The sequence below is a fragment of the Podarcis vaucheri genome (assembly GCF_965113315.1).
Source record: "Podarcis vaucheri genome assembly, chromosome: 12".
NCBI classification, from domain to species: Eukaryota; Metazoa; Chordata; class Lepidosauria; order Squamata; family Lacertidae; genus Podarcis; species Podarcis vaucheri.
This window is the reverse complement of record NC_138750.1, coordinates 14,140,522-14,162,366: the sequence shown is the minus strand read 5'-3', so window position 1 is coordinate 14,162,366 and position 21,845 is coordinate 14,140,522. Positions and strand designations below refer to the sequence as shown.

At 44.0% G+C, this 21,845-nt stretch overlaps 1 protein-coding gene across 1 annotated transcript in view; it reads left to right on the top strand.

The window, feature by feature from the left end:
• The window catches only part of LOC309515845 (transmembrane channel-like protein 2), a gene marked incomplete at its 5' end in the record, with an annotated part of 162,722 nt that overhangs the window by 108,166 nt on the left and 32,711 nt on the right, over positions 1-21,845 (top strand). The window contains 4 exons of the mRNA XM_082194059.1: positions 6,076-6,174; positions 9,822-9,967; positions 14,789-14,936; positions 16,263-16,451. Of these exons, the coding sequence (XP_082050185.1) occupies positions 6,076-6,174; positions 9,822-9,967; positions 14,789-14,936; positions 16,263-16,451 (582 nt within the window). The remainder of the gene's footprint in view (positions 1-6,075; positions 6,175-9,821; positions 9,968-14,788; positions 14,937-16,262; positions 16,452-21,845) is intronic.

The following is a 21,845-nucleotide window of genomic DNA, read 5'->3' as shown; positions in this document are numbered from 1 at the left end:
AGCATCTGCTTTGCATTCAGAGGGTTCTAGGTTCATTCTCCATGTATGTTGAGAGACCCCAGTCTGAAAGCTGGGACAGCTGCTTCCACACCGTGTAGACAATATTGAAAAAGACTGGCCAGTGGCCTAGAGCCAGCATGTTGTTGTTGTTTAGTCGTTTAGTCGTGTCCGACTCTTCGTGACCCCATGGACCAGAGCACGCCAGGCACTTCTGTCCTCCACTGCCTCCCGCAGTTTGATCAAACTCATGCTGGTAGCTTCAAGAACACCATCCAACCATCTCATTCTCTGTCGTCCCCTTCTCCTTGTGCCCTCCATCTTTCCCAACATCAGGGTCTTTTCCAGGGATTCTTCTCTTCTCATGAGGTGGCCAAAGTATTGGAGCCTCAGCTTCACGATCTGTCCTTCCAGTGAGCGCTCAGGGCTGATTTCCTTCAGAATGGAGAGGTTTGATCTTCTTGCAGTCCATGGGACTCTCAAGAGTCTCCTCCAGCACCATAATTCAAAAGCATCAATTCTTCGGCGATCAGCCTTCTTTATGGTCCAGCTCTCACTTCCATACATCACTACTGGGAAAACCATGGCTTTTACTATACGGACCTTTGTTGGCAAGGTGATGTCTCTGCTTTTTAAAATGTTGTCTAGGTTTGCCATCGCCTTTCTCCCAAGGAGCAGACGTCTTTTAATTTCGTGACTGCTGTCACCATCTGCACTGATCATGGAGCCCAAGAAAGTAAAATCTCTCACTGCCTCCATTTCTTCCCCTTCTATTTGCCAGGAGGTGATGGGCCCAGTGGCCATGATCTTCGTTTTTTTGATGTTGAGCTTCAGACCATATTTTGCGCTCTCCTCTTTCACCCTCATTAAAAGGTTCTTTAAATCCTCTTCACTTTCTGCCATCAAGGTTGTGTCATCTGCATATCTGAGGTTGTTGATATTTCTTCCGGCAATCTTAATTCCGGCTTGGGATTCATCCAGCCCAGCCTTTCGCATGATGAATTCTGCATATAAGTTAAATAAGCAGGGAGACAATATACAGCCTTGCCGTACTCCTTTCCCAATTTGGAACCAGTCAGTTGTTCCATATCCAGTTCTAACTGTAGCTTCTTGTCCCACATAGAGATTTCTCAGGAGACAGATGAGGTGATCAGGCACTCCCATTTCTTTAAGAACTTGCCATAGTTTGCTGTGGTCAACACAGTCAAAGGCTTTTGCATAGTCAATGAAGCAGATGTAGATGTCTTTCTGGAACTCTCTAGCTTTCTCCATTATCCAGCGCATGTTTGCAATTTGGTCTCTGGTTCCTCTGCCTCTTCTAAATCCAGCTTGCACTTCTGGGAGTTCTCGGTCCACATACTGCTTGAGCCTTCCTTGTAGAATTTTAAGCATAACCTTGCTAGCGTGTGAAATGAGTGCAATTGTGCGGTAGTTGGAGCATTCTTTGGCACTGCCTTTCTTTGGGATTGGGATGTAGACTGATCTTCTCCAATCCTTTGGCCACTGCTGAGTTTTCCAAACTTGCTGGCATATTGAGTGTAGCACCTTAACAGCATCATCTTTTAAAATTTTAAACAGTTCAGCTGGAATACCATCACTTCCACTGGCCTTGTTATTTGCAGTGCTTTCTAAGGCCCATTTGACTTCACTCTCCAGGATGTCTGGCTCAAGGTCAGCAGCCACACTACCTGGGGTGTATGAGACATCCATATCTCTCTGGTATAATTCCTCTGTGTATTCTTGCCACCTCTTCTTGATGTCTTCTGCTTCAGTTAGGTCTTTACCCCTTTTGTCCTTTATTATGGTAATCTTTGTACGAAATGTTCCTTTCATATTTCCGATTTTCTTGAACAGATCTCTGGTTCTTCCCATTCTGTTGCTTTCCTCTATTTCTTTGCATTGCTCGTTTAAGAAGGCCTTCTTGTCTCTCCTTGCTATTCTTTGGAAATCTGCATTCAATTTCTTGTATCTTTCATTATCTCCCTCGCATTTTGCTTGCCTTCTCTCCTCCGCTATTTGTAAGGCCTCGTTGGACAGCCACTTTGCTTTCTTGCATTTCTTTTTCATTGGGATGGTTTTAGTTGCTGCCTCCTGTATAATGTTGCGAGCCTCCACCCATAGTTCTTCAGGCACTCTGTCCAGCAAATCTAAATCCTTAAACCTGTTCCTCACTTCCACTGTGTATTCATAAGGGATTTGGTTTAGATTGTATCTTACCTGTCCAGTGGTTTTTCCTACTTTCTTCAGTTTAAGCTTGAATTTTGCTATAAGAAGCTGATGATCTGAGCCACAGTCAGCTCCAGGTCTTGTTTTTGCTGACTGTATAGAGCTTCTCCATCTTTGGCTGCAGAGAATATAATCAATCTGATTTCGATGTTGCCCATCTGGGGATGTCCATGTGTAGAGTCGTCTCTTGTGTTGTTGGAAAAGCGTGTTTGTGATGACCAGCTTGTTCTCTTGGCAGAACTCTATTAGCCTTTGCCCTGCTTCGTTTTGATCTCCAAGGCCAAACTTGCCAGTTGTTCCTTTTATCTCTTGATTCCCTACTTTAGCATTCCAATCCCCTATAATGAGCAGAACATCCTTCTTTGGTGTCGCTTCTATAAGGTCTTGTAAGTCTTCATAGAATTGGTCAATTTCAGTTTCTTCAGCACCAGTAGTTGGTGCATAGACTTGGATTACTGTGATGTTAAAAGGTCTGCCTTGGATTCGTATCGAGATCATTCTATCATTTTTGAGACTGCATCCCAGTACAGCTTTCGCCACTCTTTTGTTGACTATGAGGGCCACTCCATTTCTTTTACGGGTTTCTTGCCCACAGTAGTAGATATGATAGTCATCTGAACTGAATTCGCCCATTCCCGTCCATTTTAGCTCACTGATGCCCAGGATGTCAATATTTATTCTTGCCATCTCATTTTTGACCACATCCAACTTACCCAGGTTCATGGTTCTTACATTCCAGGTTCCTATGCAATATTTTTCTTTACAGCATTGGACTTTCCTTTCGCTTCCATGCATATCCGCAACTGAGCGTCCTTTCGGCTTTGGCCCAGCCGCTTCATCAGCTCTGGATCTACTTGTACTTGTCCTCCGCTCTTCCCCAGTAGCATGTTGGACACCTTCCGACCTGAGGGGCTCATCTTCCAGCGTCATAACTTTTATATGCCTGTTGTCTTTGTCCATGGAGTTTTCTTGGCAGGGATACTGGAGTGGCTTGCCAGTTCCTACTCCAGGTGGATCACGTTTGGTCAAAACTCTCCACTATGACCTGTTCATCTTGGGTGCCCTGCTCGGCATAGTTCATAGCTTCTCTGAGTTCTTCAAGCCCCTTCGCCACGGCAAGGCAGTGATCCCCCCCCCCTTCATGGATCAGAGCCAGTATGGGGACCCTCAAAAGCAGGTTTTTGGAGTGCCCAGGAAGAGGATAGGAAAGCAGAACTCTGCTCTCACAGCACTGGATACAAACAAGGGTGGTGCTGTGGTCTAAACCACTGAGCCTCTTGGGCTTGCCAATCAGAAGGTTGGTGGTTCGAATACCCATGACGAGGTGAGCTCCCGTTGTTCTGTCCAACCTAGCAGTACGAAAGCATGCCAGTGCAAGTAGATAAATAGGTACCGCTGCGGCGGGAAGGTAAACGGCATTTCTGTGCGCTCTGGTTTCCGTCACGGTTTTCCATTGCGCCAGAAGTGGTTTAGTCATGCTGGCCACATGACCCAGAAAGCGTCTATGGAGAAACGCCGGATCCCTCATCCTGAAAGCGAGATGAGTGCCGCAACTCCACAGTTGCCTTTGACTGGACTTAGCCATCCAGGGGTCCCTTGCCTTTACCTACAAACCTTAGTCTGGACCCTGGACCCCACCTTACATTGCTTCCTAATTTTAATATGTGCAGGCAGCAACGGCACATTTCTCTGCATGGAGCTATCAAATTCACCCTAGCATCTTGCTGCTATCATCTATCAGCCCCATCATCCTGAATTCTTGCATGCACGCGCACACACACGCACACACACACACACACACACACAGCACAGCACAAACAAATATTACTTCACAATCTTTGGGATGTTGTACTACAAAGCCTCTCTCCAGGCATGAACAATGCCCCCAACTTGATCCAGCTATTTGTAGAGGAATGTGTGCTGCATAGAGAGATAAACATAATCCTTTTACGGCATTCAGGGGAAATATAACCCATGACATCCCCCAAGAATTCTGCCATCAGCTGAAAATGAGCAGAATTCAGATTACTGCTATGTAAAATATGATCTTCACACATTAATTGTGAAAGGAGAATGTTTAAGTGTATGGGTGACTGGGGTTTTATTCTGAATTATCTTAGTTTCAATATTTTATTTTATTTCCAAGCAGGAAGGACAGTACAGATACAAGCCATGCAAGGCAACAGATCAGTGTTAACTATATGAAATGGGAGACCACTGTAAAATCACAATATTTCTTAACTAATAGGAGACATCATTCTCATTCTCTGGTTCCTAGTCTAATATACTGCAAAGAACTCCATGTAAAAATTAGCCTTCAGATTTTTACCACCCTTATTCTAACAGATTTTGTTAATTTGAACATGGCATCCATATACAACATCAACAATGCCATTCTGGTGTCGATTTGGTTTTAAACGGAGTTGTACAATGTTTTGTTGCTAAAAAATCAGAAGAAATCTGTTCATAAAATAATGGTTACCAGTTCCCTTAATGTATTCAAGTAAAATTCCATATTTATATAGATTGCAGTGCCCAGATATAATTTTGGCACTGTGAATATTTCACAACTAAGCCTGCTTAAAACGGGGGAAGGGTAAGAAGCATAATTTAATTCAGAGAGGCAGCTGTGTTAGTCAGTTGCAGCAAAAACAACAGTCTTGTGACACCAAAGCAGTGGTTCTCAAAGGAGGATGTGGCATGCCACACTGGTGTGGCAAGAGTGGTTGGCAAATGTGGCAGGAATATTCAAGGACTATCAAAGAAACATTTGAACATTTCTGTGGAGAATGGATATACAACCAGCAACAGTATCCATGCCTCACTCCCAGAGCTTTGTGTATTCTTTGACAGTTCTCCATGACAAATTGTTGTGAACGGGGATTTTCAACTCTGACAAAGATGAAAGATTAGAAAAGAGAAAGGCTTCTTTGTGTTGATGAGGAGATGAGAGTTTGTCTCAAATTAGACTTGATATAAATGAGATTAGCCAACGAAAGCAAGCTCACACCTCTCGTTGAGTTATATATACGTACGTAAGATACATATGCCAGAGGCTCATTATAATTATATTTTGGGAACGGATTGTGTTCTTGTGCATTTACATTGTTTTATATTTTATGGAGGTCCCACGATCATATTATAAAGTAGTTGCGCTCTGTGTTATAAATCAAGCACTGCTAGTTGTTTCCTCTTTGTTTTCCAATGTATTTCTTACCAATAGCAAAGTTGGTGTAGCGCAAGCAAATGTTTATTCTGAAAGTGTGACCCAGAGGGGGAAAAGTTTGAGGACCACTGGACTAACACAATTACTTTGGCATAGGTGGGTCTAGAGAAAAACTGTAAAAAGTAGGGTCTAATGACAACAAAATGCAAAAGAAGCACAGTCCCTGACAATTCAGTAAAGAGACTATTCACACCAACAGTAATTGGTGATAACATTGAGGATAACACTGGCTTAGAATGAATCTCTACATTTTGCCTCAAAACTTCCTTTCTAGGAGGGCTAGAGACTTTCTTAAAAAATATAACTAGGGGCTGCCACCCCAAGCTCACATTGCTTGCCAGCTCCACCTTTAGACCTTCTCAATCTCCCACCTCTTTCCTCTTATAGCTAGCCCCAAACCCACCTTCCTCATCTATTAAAGCTGGAGTGCAGAATATTTTCTGGATAGAGGGACAGATATTTCTTTTCATATAAATCAGCCCATTTGTCTCACATTTTAAAAACAACACACCTTAACAACAGGAAAGGCAAGTTGCTGTGTTGTTATTGATGGGTCAGGAAATGAAAGGACATTTTCAACGCTTCAGAAATTATCTTTTAAAAAAATTATGATTAACTTGTTCCAGATATTAATGGGAGCACCATATGGAAGCATACCAAGAAAAATTGTACCCAGGGCTGAGCAAAAAACTGCCATGGATTTCTCTGTTCTTTGGGATTTTGAGGTAGGTGTCTTCAGATTTGTCTCAATTATTTACTGATACTTCATTTGTATACCACCCATAGAACTGATTTTCTGGGTGATTGCAAGCCATTAAATATACAAAATACAATGCAACACTTAAATGATACAAAAACAAACTAAAACCAGCATATAAAACCAGAAAGGTTTTATATAACGTAGTGCAAAAGATCTGAAAGCACTAAAATAAATATGCCTACTATAATTGAAAGTCCAAGGACAAAAATGTCTTCACCAAGGTCCAAGAAGACCAAAGTGTTGGGCATCAGCCAAACCTCTCTAGAAGGGCATTTCTCTAGATACTAGGGAGGGTCTGGAGGATCATTGAAGATCTTAAGGTTGGGGCAAGGACTTAAGGGAAAAGGCAATCCTTCATGTCTCATGGCCTCAAGCTGTTTAGGCATCACTGCCAAGAAGACCCCTCTGCCTGGTGCCCTGAAACTTCACTCTTCTCAGTGAGGGAACCACCAGAAGACCTATGGAGCTGCATCTCAGTGTCTGGGCTGAACTCAAATCAAGCAATGTAAAGGTATGTGTGAACCAGTCCCAAGAATCCTCCTTTGTGTATGGGTAGAATAACATTAATCTTCCCCTTAGTAGGGATCCATACACCATATTGCTGCCTCAAAGGTCCACAGAGCCAATCTGTCTGCAAAGGCGCTGAAGCTCAGCACAAACTGCACCATAAGCATAATATCTGGGAAATGCTGAGATGAGATGGAAGTAGATGAACAGTCAGCAGCGCTGATCCCGGCAGACCCTGCTTTTGAAAGTGCGTATTGGAGAGAGACTGTAAGACTTTCTCAACAAATGGGTTACATAAAAGAGGACAGAGGAGGAAAAAGAATAGGCTTCATTTGAGCTCAAGACAGCATTCTGACTGAGTGTTCTGGAGGCTATAATCTTCATTTTATTCTTGCAGTGGGGAAAACCAGCAAAATAAAATGTAAGCACAAAGCGAGACCCCAAGCTGAAAATAAACTTTCTAATGAACACCGAAACAGAACTCGTTTGTGTTTGACTTTCCGTTGTGCTTTTTGCCTTTAGCTGTCCCAACAATGTACACAATAGATTTTGACCGTGTATCCACAGGGCTGGATGGTGCCCCTTATTTGCCTTCTTCCCACGGCCTCAGTCTCAGCAGCGACTCTGCTGAGGCAGAGAAGAACAAAAAGAGCCTTTTGTACACAGCAAGAGTACATTCAGACATCATGCTAGGTCAAACTATGGTCCATACAGCTCCTACTCTGCTCCTCCCTTAGTTGAGGGGGGACACAAACCATAGACCAGCTGACTTTCGTATTATGTGAGGTTATCATGGTTTGTTTCCTCTCCAAACAAAGCACAAACTGAAGCCAATGTTTATTTTTTGCTTCCCAGTGATGGTTTGCTTGATTGGGAGAAACCAGCCACAAGTGCTGGTTCAGATGTAACACGAAGCCAGCCATTCCATCGTAAAGTGCGAAAGCTCAAGCACACACCAGCAAGCAGCTCATGGTTCAACAAGCAATGCTTTGTAGATCAGTGTTAGGTCTGAATGCAGCCACTGGTAGATATCATACTGAAATGGTTGTATATTCCAAACAATTTACGCAAAAACAAAAGAGGCTTTGGCTGATATATCCTATGCCCTTTGAAAATGTGGTTCTTTTGGGGGGGGTATTGGGTTGTTGTTTTTATTTTGACTATATATATATTGTGGTTTTATATATATAGTCATTATATATTGTGGTTTTATATTTTGATTTTGTTCTGTGAACCGCCCTCAGACCTCTGGGTATAGGGTTGTATACAAATTCAATACATAAATAAAATATATTAAGTTAGGGCTTATCCACACTTTTGCCCCACTTTTTCCAGGTACAGGTCTGTGCTTGGGGGGTCTTTTATTTGGGTGGGGGAGGGTTTGCCCCTGACCTTTCCCTGTGAAAAACTGCTCTTTAGCAATTGCCAATATGTGTCCTGAATCCCTGGCCTACCTGGCAGCAAGTCCGGGGGTCAAGTCACATGAGCAAAGTCAGGAAATGCAATCCAGGGTCAATCCAAGTAGCCAAGTCTGAAGTCCAGCAGCCAGGACACAGTCCAGAGTCAAACCCAAAACATAGTCTTGGAGCATCCAAGCCAAGGTTCATCAACATGGGCAGTTGAGCAGACACAAGACCTCAGCTCTACTTCCAGTTTGTTCTTGGCCTGCTGATTGCAGCACCTGGGCTTGATGAGGCCTGTGACCCTCATCTGTTGTTAGCCTACTCCAGCTGAGGAATCACACCCATCTTCCCAGAGCTAGCAAGCCCTACCTGGCCAGCTAGGGAGATGGTCTGTGGGGCCTTGTCTGCTCAGCCTCCTGGAGCACCCCTTCTGCTGCTCCCTATTCTTCAGAGCCCATCACACTCATGGTGACATGGGGCCCTCTGGCCCATGATGGGTCTTGCTGCTCTGGTTCCTGTGCACTGACCCCCATCCCCTCATCATCCTCTGTCACCCCATGAGTACTTCCTTCCCTGTCCCCTGCTTGCCCCTGTGTGTCCCAGTCCGGCAACATCCCTTGCCAGGATCCTCTTCCTCCTCCTCACCGTCATCCTGGCAGTTCATGGGAATTTGGGTTTTCCATGAATTGATGTTTGTTCCAATTGAGCTTTAAAGAGCGGTTTTTGTGGGGAAAGCTCTGTGGCAACAAAAAAAAAGGACACCAGGGCCCAGAATTTTTAAAGTGCAGACCATGCCTGGAAAGAACGAATGAAAGGTAAATGTGGATAAGCTCTTGGACTCAGAGTAGACCTATTGAAATCAGTGAACTTAAGCCCAGTGATTTTAGTGAGTCTACGCTGTGTATCACCCTTTGACTGAAGGTGGAGAGGGGAGATTAGAGTCTCTTCTAATATTGTTTCAGAAGGCAGACATGTCACACTCATAGAGATATGAAGGCATAACTTGGGAAAGGAAATCTATCTGTCTGTCTTGGGGACAATGGAGCTGATCTGGAGATTGTACGAGAATTCTGTCTGACATAGTAACGTCTATGAAATAGCAATCTGTGACCTCTCTGCTCGACTTCTATTTTTGCTTCTTTTCTCGCACACACAGCAGAGGTAGCAGCACACAGATAACCTGCAAAGGGATAATGAAAATTAATTTTAGCAGCCTTTCCTGGATGCTGCTTCACTGGGGCTGTACGCAGGAGTGAAAAATTGATCCCTGCAAGAGGGAGATGCAATGCAATACATTTCATCTCCTAATGCCGAGGAGTTGCTCATCAGACTAGGACTGTTGCCACCCTAAGCACAATTCCTGGGGTGTAAGACACATTGAACTCAGTGGGAAGTTTGAATAAGCAATGGGCTGAAAAATTGCTTAGCACAGCCCAAAAGGAAATGCAACTAAAGCTTCTGCTTATATGATCTCTTGTGCCCAATCAAAAGCGCCCGCCACAATGGTAGGCGTCAATCAGCCCACCAGCGAAGTCATAAATGGGCATCTCATTCCGCAATGAGGAGTAAACTGAATTCAGGTTGTCGCCCTCACTAGGCTTGCTTCCAATACTGATTACGAAGTTATGTTTCGATCTGATATGCATAAAAACGAACATCTAATATGCTCAAACTGATTTAGGTTGTTTTGTTCCCCTTCTAGGGCTACATTAAGTATTCTGCTGTTTTCTATGGCTACTACAACAACCAAAGGACAATTGGCTGGCTAAAGTACAGGCTACCAATGGCATATTTCATGGTTGGCGTTGTCGGTGTATACGGATACAGTATAATAGTTGTCATAAGATCGTAAGTCCAGCTCTTACTTTAGCATGGCTTTTTCGGACAAACTGGTAGTGTTAGCGTATGGTGCATTCTTGCCTTGTGTGCTGAACAGGTTATGCTCAGAAAAGCCTGTCGCCCACCTTCCTTGCCCTAGCTGAGTTTTCAAACTCCTCAAGCTCCCAGTTGAGTTTTCTCTGGTAGTTGCTGCCACCGCCCCCCTAATCTTGCAGCCCTGGTGGAGGGGACCTGGGATGCACCAAAGCAATTATTTTTTTTTACAAATAAAGGCTCTGAGCCATTGTTCTTTGCACTCCTTGGTCCCACAACTCACTAGGGAACACAGGTAGAACTTCCAGCTGCCGTATCGTACGCCTAGAGGCGGTTTTAGGGCAGTGCCAGCGGTTCGCCCACATTGGGTACGGAGTCAGAGAGGGCACCTTCTTAAAGCCCATTCAGTGCTTGCCCAGATTCAGGAAGGAGGCAGGAGGGCTCTGACAGGGTCCTAGAGCCCTCCTCCTCCTTCCCAAAGCCTGGCACCTCTTACCTGACTTTGGGAATGCAGGGCGAGGGATGCAGAGGGTGTCAAATACTGGCCTCACGCTAGGCTGAATGAATATTATTATTTTGGTCACAGACCAGTTCCAGCCCACATACAATATCAAGGAAGTCATAACACACGATATGGTGTTGCGGCGCTCATCTCGCTTTATTGGCCGAGGGAGCCGGCGTACAGCTTCCGGGTCATGTGGCCAGCATGACTAAGCCGCTTCTGGCGAACCAGAGCAGCACACCGTTTACCTTCCCGCCGGAGCGGTACCTATTTATCTACTTGCACTTTGACGTGCTTTTGAACTGCTAGGTTGGCAGGAGCAGGGACTGAGCAACGGGAGCTCACCCCGTCACGGGGATTCGAACCACCGACCTTCTGATCAACAAGTCCTAGGTTCTATGGTTTAATCCACAGGGCCACCCGCGGCCCCAGTACAGATATAGCAACAGTTTAAAAATATATAAGTTAAAACTTAGTCACTAACATATAACCTAAAATTATCATTTAAAACCTTAATCATTATGATAGCACAGCTTGTTCCCTAAGTTTTATGGCAATCGCACAGAATTTGGCTACACTTAACATGATCTCAGGATCCTTGTCCTCTACCAAGGATTTTAGACATTGAAGTTCAGATTCATTTGGAGATTTTTGCATGGCAGGGGTAATAAATACTGAGCGTATATCCCCGTAGAAATGGCAGCATAACAAGGCATGAGAGACAGTTTCTATCTCCATCAAGCCACAGGGGCAGACTCGTTCCGCATATGGTTTACCCTCAAATCTGCCCTGCAATAAGGCAGATGGCAGCACGTTGAATCTAGTGAGGGTAAATGACCGTCTGTATTTAGGTATTTGTAATTTTGACAAATAATTTGCTGGGGTAAATCGTCTCCCATTATCTTTTATTGCTGGGTGTTTATTCATCTCGCTCACGTGGCATTGCAGTTCCACATCCCAGATTCGTTGGCGGATTATTGCTCTCGCTTTCTCATAACCTACAGCTATCAGGGCCTGTGCGGAAAACCCCAAGCCTCTTAGCTTTTCATGCAGTGTAGCTTTCCATTTGGATTGGTAGGAATCCAGTAGCGTTAAGGGTGCCAACCCAACAGGGAAAAATATAAGTTTTAACCTATAATGGATCTTCATAATCCATATCCGAGAGCTAACAGGTGACATAGCAACAAAGTCTGCCCCTGCTACTCTGAGACCAAATCAGTTTGCTTCTTTACATGGCAGACCCCCTCCTCTAAACTTCGTAAAACCCAGGAACTCTTAAGGCCAACACACCCTGTGTTTCCCAGACAGTCCCTTATAAATTACTCAGAGCACGGGCAGAACTAGGCTTTATTTCACCCGGTTCAAAGACCCAGCTTGGCACCCACCCCACCCCATGAATTGTTCATTACACACAAATGCCGTGCTTCATTGCACCACTGGGTAACCCATGTTATGAAAATATGCGGTTGCACCTTAGTTAAAAGCAACATCTTCAAATGCATGCAAGGACAGGCCCACATTAAAGCCCCCTAATTACAATTCCCACAAAAGAATCATTCTTTCCAAGCAGTGCTTTCTGTCCTGGCACAAATTGCTTATTGTTATCCATAATTCTCTCCAATTCTGTCCCCGAGAAGCTTCTTGAAACAGGGCAAGTCGCTGCTCTCATCCATTCAGTTCTTTTCTTGGAGTGCTAACAAAGCAGTTCCATTGTCACTCGATGTAATTATTTTTTTAACGGCATCATTTTAGCAAGCAGGAAAGTGCACTGAAACCCCTAGCAGTTTATAAAGCTGATGTACCTTCTATTTTAACCGCACCAGGTACACGGCGTGAAGAAAAGCTCCTAAGAACAAGCTGCTTTAAAAAGTGGATGTAGGGAGGAAAACACAAGGTAGACCCCAGACTCACAAGCCTGAAGTCTCCCCTCCAGATTTTCCAGTTGGTTGGGACCTGCTGATAAATCCTACATGAAGGTTGTGAAGGAAGGCCCTGATCACACACCCCCATCTATTTTGATAAGACAGCCCCGCACAAATGCTGCAAAAAGGGTACTTAAGATGCCTACCTGAAAGAAGACCTGGCCAACTGGCTTTGGTGCCCCACTGGTCAGAGGTCACTCTCTCAAAGGCAGGGGAGAGAGCCTTTCAAATGCTAAGCTCTCTTGCCTCTAGGTCCCTCCTATCATCAGGGTCCAGACTGCAATTGCTGTATCACCAGGAAGCTGATTATCCTTGCTGCCTAACAACTAGATTTATCATATTGTAGCAGCTAGGGTTAGGGCTCGTCCAGTGTTAGAGCCAAAATGCTCTGCTTTATTTTGTATTCTGTTCTGACTTCCTACCTTTCCCCCCGACGTTTCATTTCAAATACAGCTTCACAGTTTGACTGCTGAACTGTGTGCAACTGCCAACATCAGGATTCTAGAATCCCCCTGTGTCTAGCTAGGCACTTGGAATTAATACGACTTAAAGTTTAGAATTAGAGTCATAAGAGACCAGCACGTTCTTTGAGTTCCCTTCCAACTCATCAATTGGATTTTGAGCTCTGAGAGAGATTTGGGGAGTGTGGAGTGCCTTTGCACTCTGAGACAGCACTACCACATATTTTCATAATATGGCTTTGCCTGTGGTGCATTGAAGTGCAGCATTTGATTGTAACGAACGATTCAGACATGTGGGTACATCTCTGGCAAAGCAGTTCAGTTTTTTCTTGCAGTTTTCCCCTCGGTCAGGTAAAGGATTGGAATTAAGCCCAGCAAGGAGGGAAAATGCATTTTAGGAGGGATTATAGGAAAGGGTTAGGCATCTCCTGCCCCGTCCCCCCACGACCCTCCACAACTGCCTCCTCATCCTTTATAGTTAAACTGCAAGCACATGTTTGAAAACTCCAAGTTTGTCAAGGAAACAGAAAGCGTCACTATGGCGCTCCAAAACATGGTGCATAGATAGTCCCCTCCATGTGCAAATAGCAGCTCCGGAGGGAAAGTTTTTGTGGAAGCCCCAGCAGGAAATCTTTAAAGTTCCCGCTCCCTGACCATTGTGGTCCTGGTGAGGGGCTCCAGCAGCTGCTATTAGGTGGGATGAAATGGCAGCCTCAGACAGTAGGTGCTTGGGGATGGGGAGCAACAGGAAAGCGTTGGAGGACAGGCCTGGGTGTGTCACACACCCTGCCCTATACCCCCCTAAGCAAGCGTGCTGCCTTCAGGTGTGCTAGCCTAGTACTGGCATTGACATAAAATTCATCGGCCAGTCTGGTTCAAATGGGGAGGTGCCCTCTTGTCATTGCCTCAGGCAGCAAAATATCTTGGACTGACCCTCTTTGAACTTTTGAAAAGATGTGTGCGGAATGAAACCATATGCTTAATGTCCTGTGGGAGTTTAGCCTTGAGTGACTTACGCCCACCCCCTGTGGATTCTTTGTGCAAAGAGGGAACTTAGTCCCAACAAAGTGGAAAATCAAGATGCACATTCATGCTTATCACTGTGGCGAAGGGGCACACATTTTCTCTTTGGCCATCACACTGGAATTCTGAACAAAGCATGTCTGGGTCACTTACACATCCTTTTTCTTTTTTTAATGCTTCTGCATAACATGTGAAGATGCCCTCAGCACACTATGGGAACATTTTTCCTGGCTTGCAAGTACATTGAAGGCTATCAGAAAGCTAAACAAAGGAACATCAAACATTTAAAGTGAGCTTCATGAGCCATATACAAAGCCAGGAATAGATTCTTTATCTTACAACTCTCATTCCAACCCTTAATCCCACAAACCTAGCATTCGAAACTCCCATTGTTCTAGGCGCGTTTTGTGACAAGGGATTTCATTAGTGTGAGCAGTTTCTGAGCTCTGGCGCACTACTGTGCCTAAGATTTCAGATTAAAACTGCAGAGTGGAAGGAAAGGAGGGCCTTTTTCTGCCTCCCCACTTCCAGCCACTCTCTGAAGACTGGAGAAGAGACCCTCTTAAGAATATGAAACATGAAATTGTGATTAAAAAGTTTAACCAAAGTTGTTTTACTGGTAGCAGCCTAAAATGGAATCTTCCCATTCAGAGGCAAAATTAAATGACAGTTTCGTGGCATCATAAATGCACGCATGTAGGACTCCTGAATCAGCGCGCCCTGATGTGTATTCACAATTATATATATTTGCTGCCCGAAATGCCCACATAGAAGTCTCAAAGAGCTGTGCTGCCCTGGAAAACACAGACCTCTCTGCTCACAGAAGAGAGGCATCTAGTGGCTGAATAGCAGATTGTAAGCAACCGTATATGACTTTGTTGATCTGCAGAATGGCCCGGAATGCCCATGAAGACACGGGCGATGGGGATGATGAGAGCTTCATCTTTAGCTGGAAAATGTTCACTAGTTGGGACTACCTCATAGGCAACCCAGAGACAGCCGACAACAAGTTTGCATCCATTACAACTAGTTTCAAGGTAATCACCACCTTAACTTTCCTCTCTGCAGCAAGATCCTTGTCTCTCGAGATGCTACTGCACTGCACCTTTGGCAGAATTTCAATCAGGGAAGAATACTCATTTTATATAGCTAGGGAGTCACGTTTAGACACACTTTTGTGATTGTATCAAAAGCTTAATGGTGTTTTTTCTTTCCACATCCCAGCTACTGGCATCATCCATCAGTCTCTTCTTTTGCACTTTCTAGTTATCCCATTTCACAAAGGAAAGCTTGACAGTATTGTTGCATTGTACAGTGGAGGCTGAAAACCCAAAAGACGCATTAGAAGCATCCTAAATTCTTTGTGGGTTTTTAAAAAAAAATCAGTTTATGATTCTTGAACTGAACACAACCCATATAATAATGCAGTTGATTCCGATATTTCCTGCTTTCTCAGGGACAATGCCCAATACTACTAAACTTTAGCTTCTCCTTAACAAGCTTCAGTCTTTCTAAAGTTTAACTTTATTTTAAAATATTTATAGGGCTGCTTTTCAGAGTAAAACTCTCTCAAGGTGGCTTACATAATAAACCGGCAATACTAAAAAAACCCACACAACCTGCCCAGAATATATAATATGATGTTAGCTAAAAGGAATGCCATAACAGGCTGAAAATATCGCTCACGCATGCATTGGTTACCCAAAACAAATAGATCGTCAAAGCCTTCCTGAAAGACCAGAGTGAGGAAGCTTTTTTAAAAAAAAGTGATGGAAAATGCACTAAAAAGTGTGGGATTAAAAAAATGTATTAATGGGACAGCGTATAACCACAGTGCAAGCAAATCGGGATGAAAACGCAAGCTTCACATAACCTCTTCACAAACAAAGCAGAACAAATCCTCATTAAGGGCCAGTTATTGTCCAGCGTCCACATCAGATTTGTGCAAAAATCAAGATGAATGCTCAATAAAGAGGTTGTCTTGAGGAGCCTCGAAAGCCATTGGGCCACCAGGAAACAGCCCCTTTCTCCATTGTGCCCACCAATTTTACCAGTCATTGCAGCAGGCAACCAATGAGAGCCTCCATCACTGATCTCAAAGTGTGGGTTGGTTGATTTGGATGTGGACAGTCCTTCAGATAACAAAGACTCAAACCATTCCAGACTTTAAAGGTTAAATCCAACACTTCAGTGCATCTTTGGGGCATATGGAATGCTTTGTTTAGAAACCACCAATGCAATTGTTCCACAAGCGGCTCCACAATCCAAAACACACTAACGGGTGGGGATTTGTGTCCAAGCAAGCACATATATATGATCGGGCTGCAAATCATCTCTCCCTGTGGCTTATTGCATTTCTTAAGGAGTCAATTGTGGATGAGCAAGAAAGCAACAAAGATGAGAACATCCACCTGAGAAGATTCCTGAGGGTTCTGGCCAATGTACTTATTATATGTTGCTTATGTGGAAGTGGCTATCTTATTTACTTTGTCGTTAAGCGGTCCCAGGCCTTTTCAAAAATGGAAAACATTGGCTGGTATGAAAGAAATGAGGTAAGAAGAGTGCAAGCATTTTAAAACTGCCTCAGTCAAGTAAAAGTCAATGTTCCGCTGCATTTCTCTGTTGTTGATCCCCACCTCTGGTATTCAGCAATTTACTGCCTCTGAATGTGGAGATTCTATTTAGCTATCATGGCTCACAGACATTGGTAGAATCTGGATCAGGCCAAAGGCCTATCTGCTCCAGCATTCTGCTCTCCCAGTGGCCAACCACATATGAATTAGCTCAGCCTTTTTTTTTCCTCCAACCTTTATAGCAATACATGCAAAGATAAAAACATGCCTCTTGTGTGCCCTTTGTTGCCACGATGGACACATGGGCCAACTCACAGCTGATTGCAGTCTATAGGCTTACCTTCTTTCTCCCAGAATTGTTCTTGGATCTGGCAAATCAGTTAGTGAAACCCTCAAATGGACAACCTGCAATGATGCAAAATAATTATGAGGGGTGGGGATTCAAAAGTTGTAGAACCACGTATTTTTCTTTGCTCCTAAAACCTTTCTGCTATAAAGCCCATGGCGTCATTCTGAAAGCAAAGTTATCAAGCTTCCTTCTCGATCCCATTCTTCAGAAACACATATTCAGCAGCAGTGCACGGTCACCACAAAGAGAATAGTGGGAGCTTTGACCAATTTGCTCTGTATGCTCACTATGCCTTTAAAGCACATTTGAAACTCATTTCCCCCCTTCAAAGTGTTATGTACTGAAGTTCTCACCCTGGGCCAGCAGGGGGATACTGTAGATAGTTTTCACTCAGGTCCGCATATGCAAATAAGGGATTGAAAGTGACGTTCAGTGATTGGATAGTTACAGAAAGTGGTTACTGTTACGTCCTAGTGGAGCTCTATATAAGCAGGCTGGCTGAACCCCTCAGTTCAGTCCTGTTCTGGCCTGTGAATAAACAAGAGCTGTTTGAAGAATCACTGTGTTGTCTGATATGTTCACCCACAACTTAACACAAAGAATTCTGGGCATTGTAGTTTACCCCTCACACAGTTGCAATTCCCAGCAAACCTTAACAAACTACAGTGCCAAGAATTATTTGAGGGGAAAGAATGTGCTTTGAATGTACTTTATAGTGGGCACACGGCCTATGATAAGCAGCCTTCTTCCAACACTGGGCCCCATATGTTGTTGGACTACAACTCCCATCATTCCCAGCCAACTGAGCCAATCACCAGGGATGGTGGGAGTTGTAGTCCCACAATGCCTGAAGACCCAAGGTTGAAGAACTCTGGTCTGTAGTAACCTGACAAACGGAAAAGTACTCCCCTGCTAACTATCATTTACCCGTATTTTTCGCTCTATAACACGCACCCGACCATAACACGCACGTAGTTTTTAGAGGAGGAAAATCCGTAGGCGTGCCACCCATAGGCATTCCCTCCATAACACGCACAGACATTTCCCCTTACTTTTTAGGAGGAAAAAAGTGAGTGTTATGGTGCAAAAAATACAGTATATCCTCTATCGCTTCATGTAACGGGTCAAGTCAGTATGGGGCAACCAGTACTGTAATTATTCAGTAACACCCTTTATCCATTTGAAATCTCCCAGACCCTCACTACAGACACATTCCTCTCATGATTCCCTAGTTTCTGGGAAGCCATCGCCACAATTCAGACATGACACCACACCATGGTCAAGGCACATGATGACTTAAGGTGCCCATTTCAAGAGGAAAAAACTAATTTTCTTTAACACAGCTTATGGCTAGGCTTTTGTACTGCAAAATTTATTGGCCTATTAAAAATAAGATCGGTGCATCACAAGCCAGACCCAAGATTTAGAGTTCTCTGAATAGAAACCTAGTTTAGCACCTGCTCTTCCTGGTTCTCTGGTCTCTCCTCCAGCTCTGTTCTGTTGATAATGATCAGCCTATATCCTGATCTGACCTAGAAGGAAATAAGCACGTTGTGGTTTAGGGTTGCTAGGCAACCCTGGGAAAGCTCTCATCACACATACACACACACACCCTCCTAGTCAAACAATCAGAAATTACTGGGAATTGTCCTGTGTGTATTTAAGCAAAGCCAAAGTACTTCTTTTCCATTTTCCTGCCGCCACCCGCCAAACTGACCAAGCCAACAGGTAGAATAACAGAACTGTCGAGCTGGAAAAGACCACGAGGGTCATCTAGTCCAACCCCTACAAAGCAGGAATCCTTTTGCTCAACATGGGGCTCGAACCCGCAACCCTGAGATTAAGAGTCTCTTGCTCTGCCAACTGAGCTATGCCAGGGATTGCCCCACTTATAAAATGTATACAACTTTATTCCCCGAGCCAATAATTTAGTTTGAAGATACAGATATTTGTGACGTTTGTGTTCTTACACTCTCACACAGAAATCCCTACTGTCGGTTTCATCCCTTGCCATCTCAGCAAGAATAAGCCGTGTATCCACTTGGCGTAAGAAGTGATTTCAAATTGTTCCTACAGCAGGCTTCACACTTTCATTTTATGGAGCGTACATGCTCCTGTGCAATTCAAACATGTGGATTGTCTCCAACTTAGTCCAACTCAGAGTAGACCCACTGAATTTAATAGGACAAGGTTAGTCAGGCCCATTAATTTTGGTGGGTCTGCTTTGAGTAGGACTCACATTAGATACTACTCTGTATTTTGATTTAAGTCATACTACTTGTACTGGTATCCTTTGAGGGCACCAGACCCTCAAACCTGATAATATTCTACTTTGTTGGTTCACTTTTTTGTTGTTCCTATTAAATTTACACCATGCCTTTCTGCAAAGGGATACAGGTGCTTTCAGAGCAGCATTGCAACTATTAATATCTCCCACATTGTATTCATGAAAAGCTTAGCCCAAGTGTTGAGGCACATTTTGTTTGTTTAGAAAATGTATAAACTGCTTGATAAAAAAATTAAAAAGCTCTCCAAGCAGGTTACAAATAAAGTAACCCAGCAAAATCCACAAACACTGGTGGTTTTCTCCAGGTTAAAAACTCAACACAACTTTAAATGTAGACAAGTAAATCAGGTGCCTGGGCAGAAACGTTTTCAGCAAGCGCCCAAAACAATATAGATATTGGATACTATTCCTAAGATACCATTTTTAAATATATTCAAAAAGTTCTGGTGCAGTTTCCCTTTTCCCTATGTTCACCTGAGAGAGAGAAAGCTGAAGCAGAATAATCCATCCTGTCAATGCCCGGCAGCATGGGAGTATAACTGCTCCCCTCCTGAATCTCTTGAGAGAAAATATTGGGCCTGGAGACAAGGCCCAAGACATTTTGCTGGTTATAGCGCTTCACCATCACACAAGGCAAGGTGCATACTAGTCACCTCAAGGCCGGCTAAGTTATTTTCTGTACCTGAGGCAGAAAATCCAGCAAGGATTACTCCTCCTCTCTGGCATCAAAAATGTAACAATAATAAATTTGCTCTAACTAGTAATTTCTACCCTTCCATAACACTCAAAAACACCAGCCTAAAGTGGCCATCTCGCTATAGCTTTGTTACCGGAATTTTTATAATGGTTTGTTTCCAGTTAAATGGGACACTGCACCCCCAGACCATTCCCCAAACCAACACTGTTAGAAGTTATTCGTGGAGACAAATAGACTGAGGACTTCAATATATAAGGATAACCCTTTTATTGTTCGCGTTTGCAAAGGCGGACTCTCCGTACCCGTGGATACGAAGAGCCCTGATCAGGCATAGACACAGTGTTTTTATTATCCCTACAGCTGCCGCCCCTCTTTAGGAGGCTTGGCTTACATTCTACCTATCAGAGTTCAACACATCTCTAATACATTGTTCAATCTACACTAGCCGTTTAACTGTTACTAAATATAGGTATACGCATTCCACCCCTGCCGTTATCTTGCAGACATGGCGTTTAGACTCATAAAAGACAAAGACTCTTTCTCCTGAGTTTGAGACACTCTCCGTACCAATCTCTCCTCTGTCTCACAATCCCCCCTCTTTTCGATACTTTGCCTCAAACTCACATAGGGCAGTTTAACATGTATGCTCTTTCTCCGGCTTTGTTTGCTGTTTCTCCCTTATACCCATACACATATATACTGGACGTAATGGGCCCCACTGCCAGGGGCTCATAACATTCGGTCTTATTTTCTCTTGTCCTGCATCGAAAATATTGAGTTTGGTTATGAACACAGGGGTCTAACTTTTCTACGCACTCCGGAGCAACATTATAATACATTAAGGTTCGGGTAACCCTATTTCCAGTTTTGGTGATTTGAATGCACTGGCTACAATTTTGATCTTTCGCTGCGCTTGTAATTATTCCTATGGCCAATAAACTAACTCTTACTATAGTCCCTCTCATTCTGATTTTCGTCTCAATTGTTCTAGGGCTTGTACTACCGTGGGGGTCCTATTCAGATTGCAAAGGACCTCTCCTTCTAAAGTAACTATACAATATTGGATAATTACATCCTCTATAAAGATTATATCACATAGTTCTGTGCAATGTACACACAACACACAACACTCACAATGAACACAGCAACAACACTCATAAAAGCACTTGCAAGTACAAAACAAACACATTAAGGAAATTGTGTCAACGTCCGAGCCTGTTTTGGTTCCTGGTTCCCTGATTTGTAAGCGTCACCTTCAACGGGTTGACTGGATCAGCGGATATTGTCCAGTCCTGCGGAGCTTTCTTGACTCTGTGATAGTGAGTCCACCCGTGCTCTCTGGTCCTTACTGCCGATTCCGTGCTAAGCAGCACTTGAAATGGACCTTCCCAAGCAGGGTGAAGCTTCTCTGCTTTCCACGCTTTTATCAGGACCCGGTCACCAGGCTGAAATGAGTGCTGATGCTCCAACAATGGAGGACGCTGAACTAGTACTCCACGCCTATGGAGAGATAACAAAGACTGGGAGAGTGACTGCAAATATTTCCTTAAAAACAGATCCTTAAATTCTACCAGAGGTTGACCCAGCTGGGCCAGATATGGTCTTCCCATCATTAGTTCAAAAGGGGAACCCCCCCCCCCCAGATCTTTTCTGGGGGCTATACACATTTTTAGCAATGCCAGGGGAAGGTTCTTTGTCCAGGGTAGCCCATTTTCCAAATATAATTTAGTCAAATGTTTCTTAATTTCAGCATTCGCCCTTTCTACCTTTCCACTGCTTTCAGGGTGCCAAGGGGTGTGGAGGTCCCATTTGATCCCCAAGGTTGTCATTACTTCTTGCAACACCCTCTGGGTGAAGTGGGTACCCCTATCTGAATCTATTGCCTCAACTACACCGAATCGGGGGACTATGTGTTCCAATATGGCTTTGGTGACTACCTGGGCTGTCGCCTTCCTACTTGGGAAGGCTTCCACCCATCCGGTGAGATGGTCTTTGAGCACCAACAGATATTTTTGCCCCCCCCTTTTTCCGGGAGTTCCG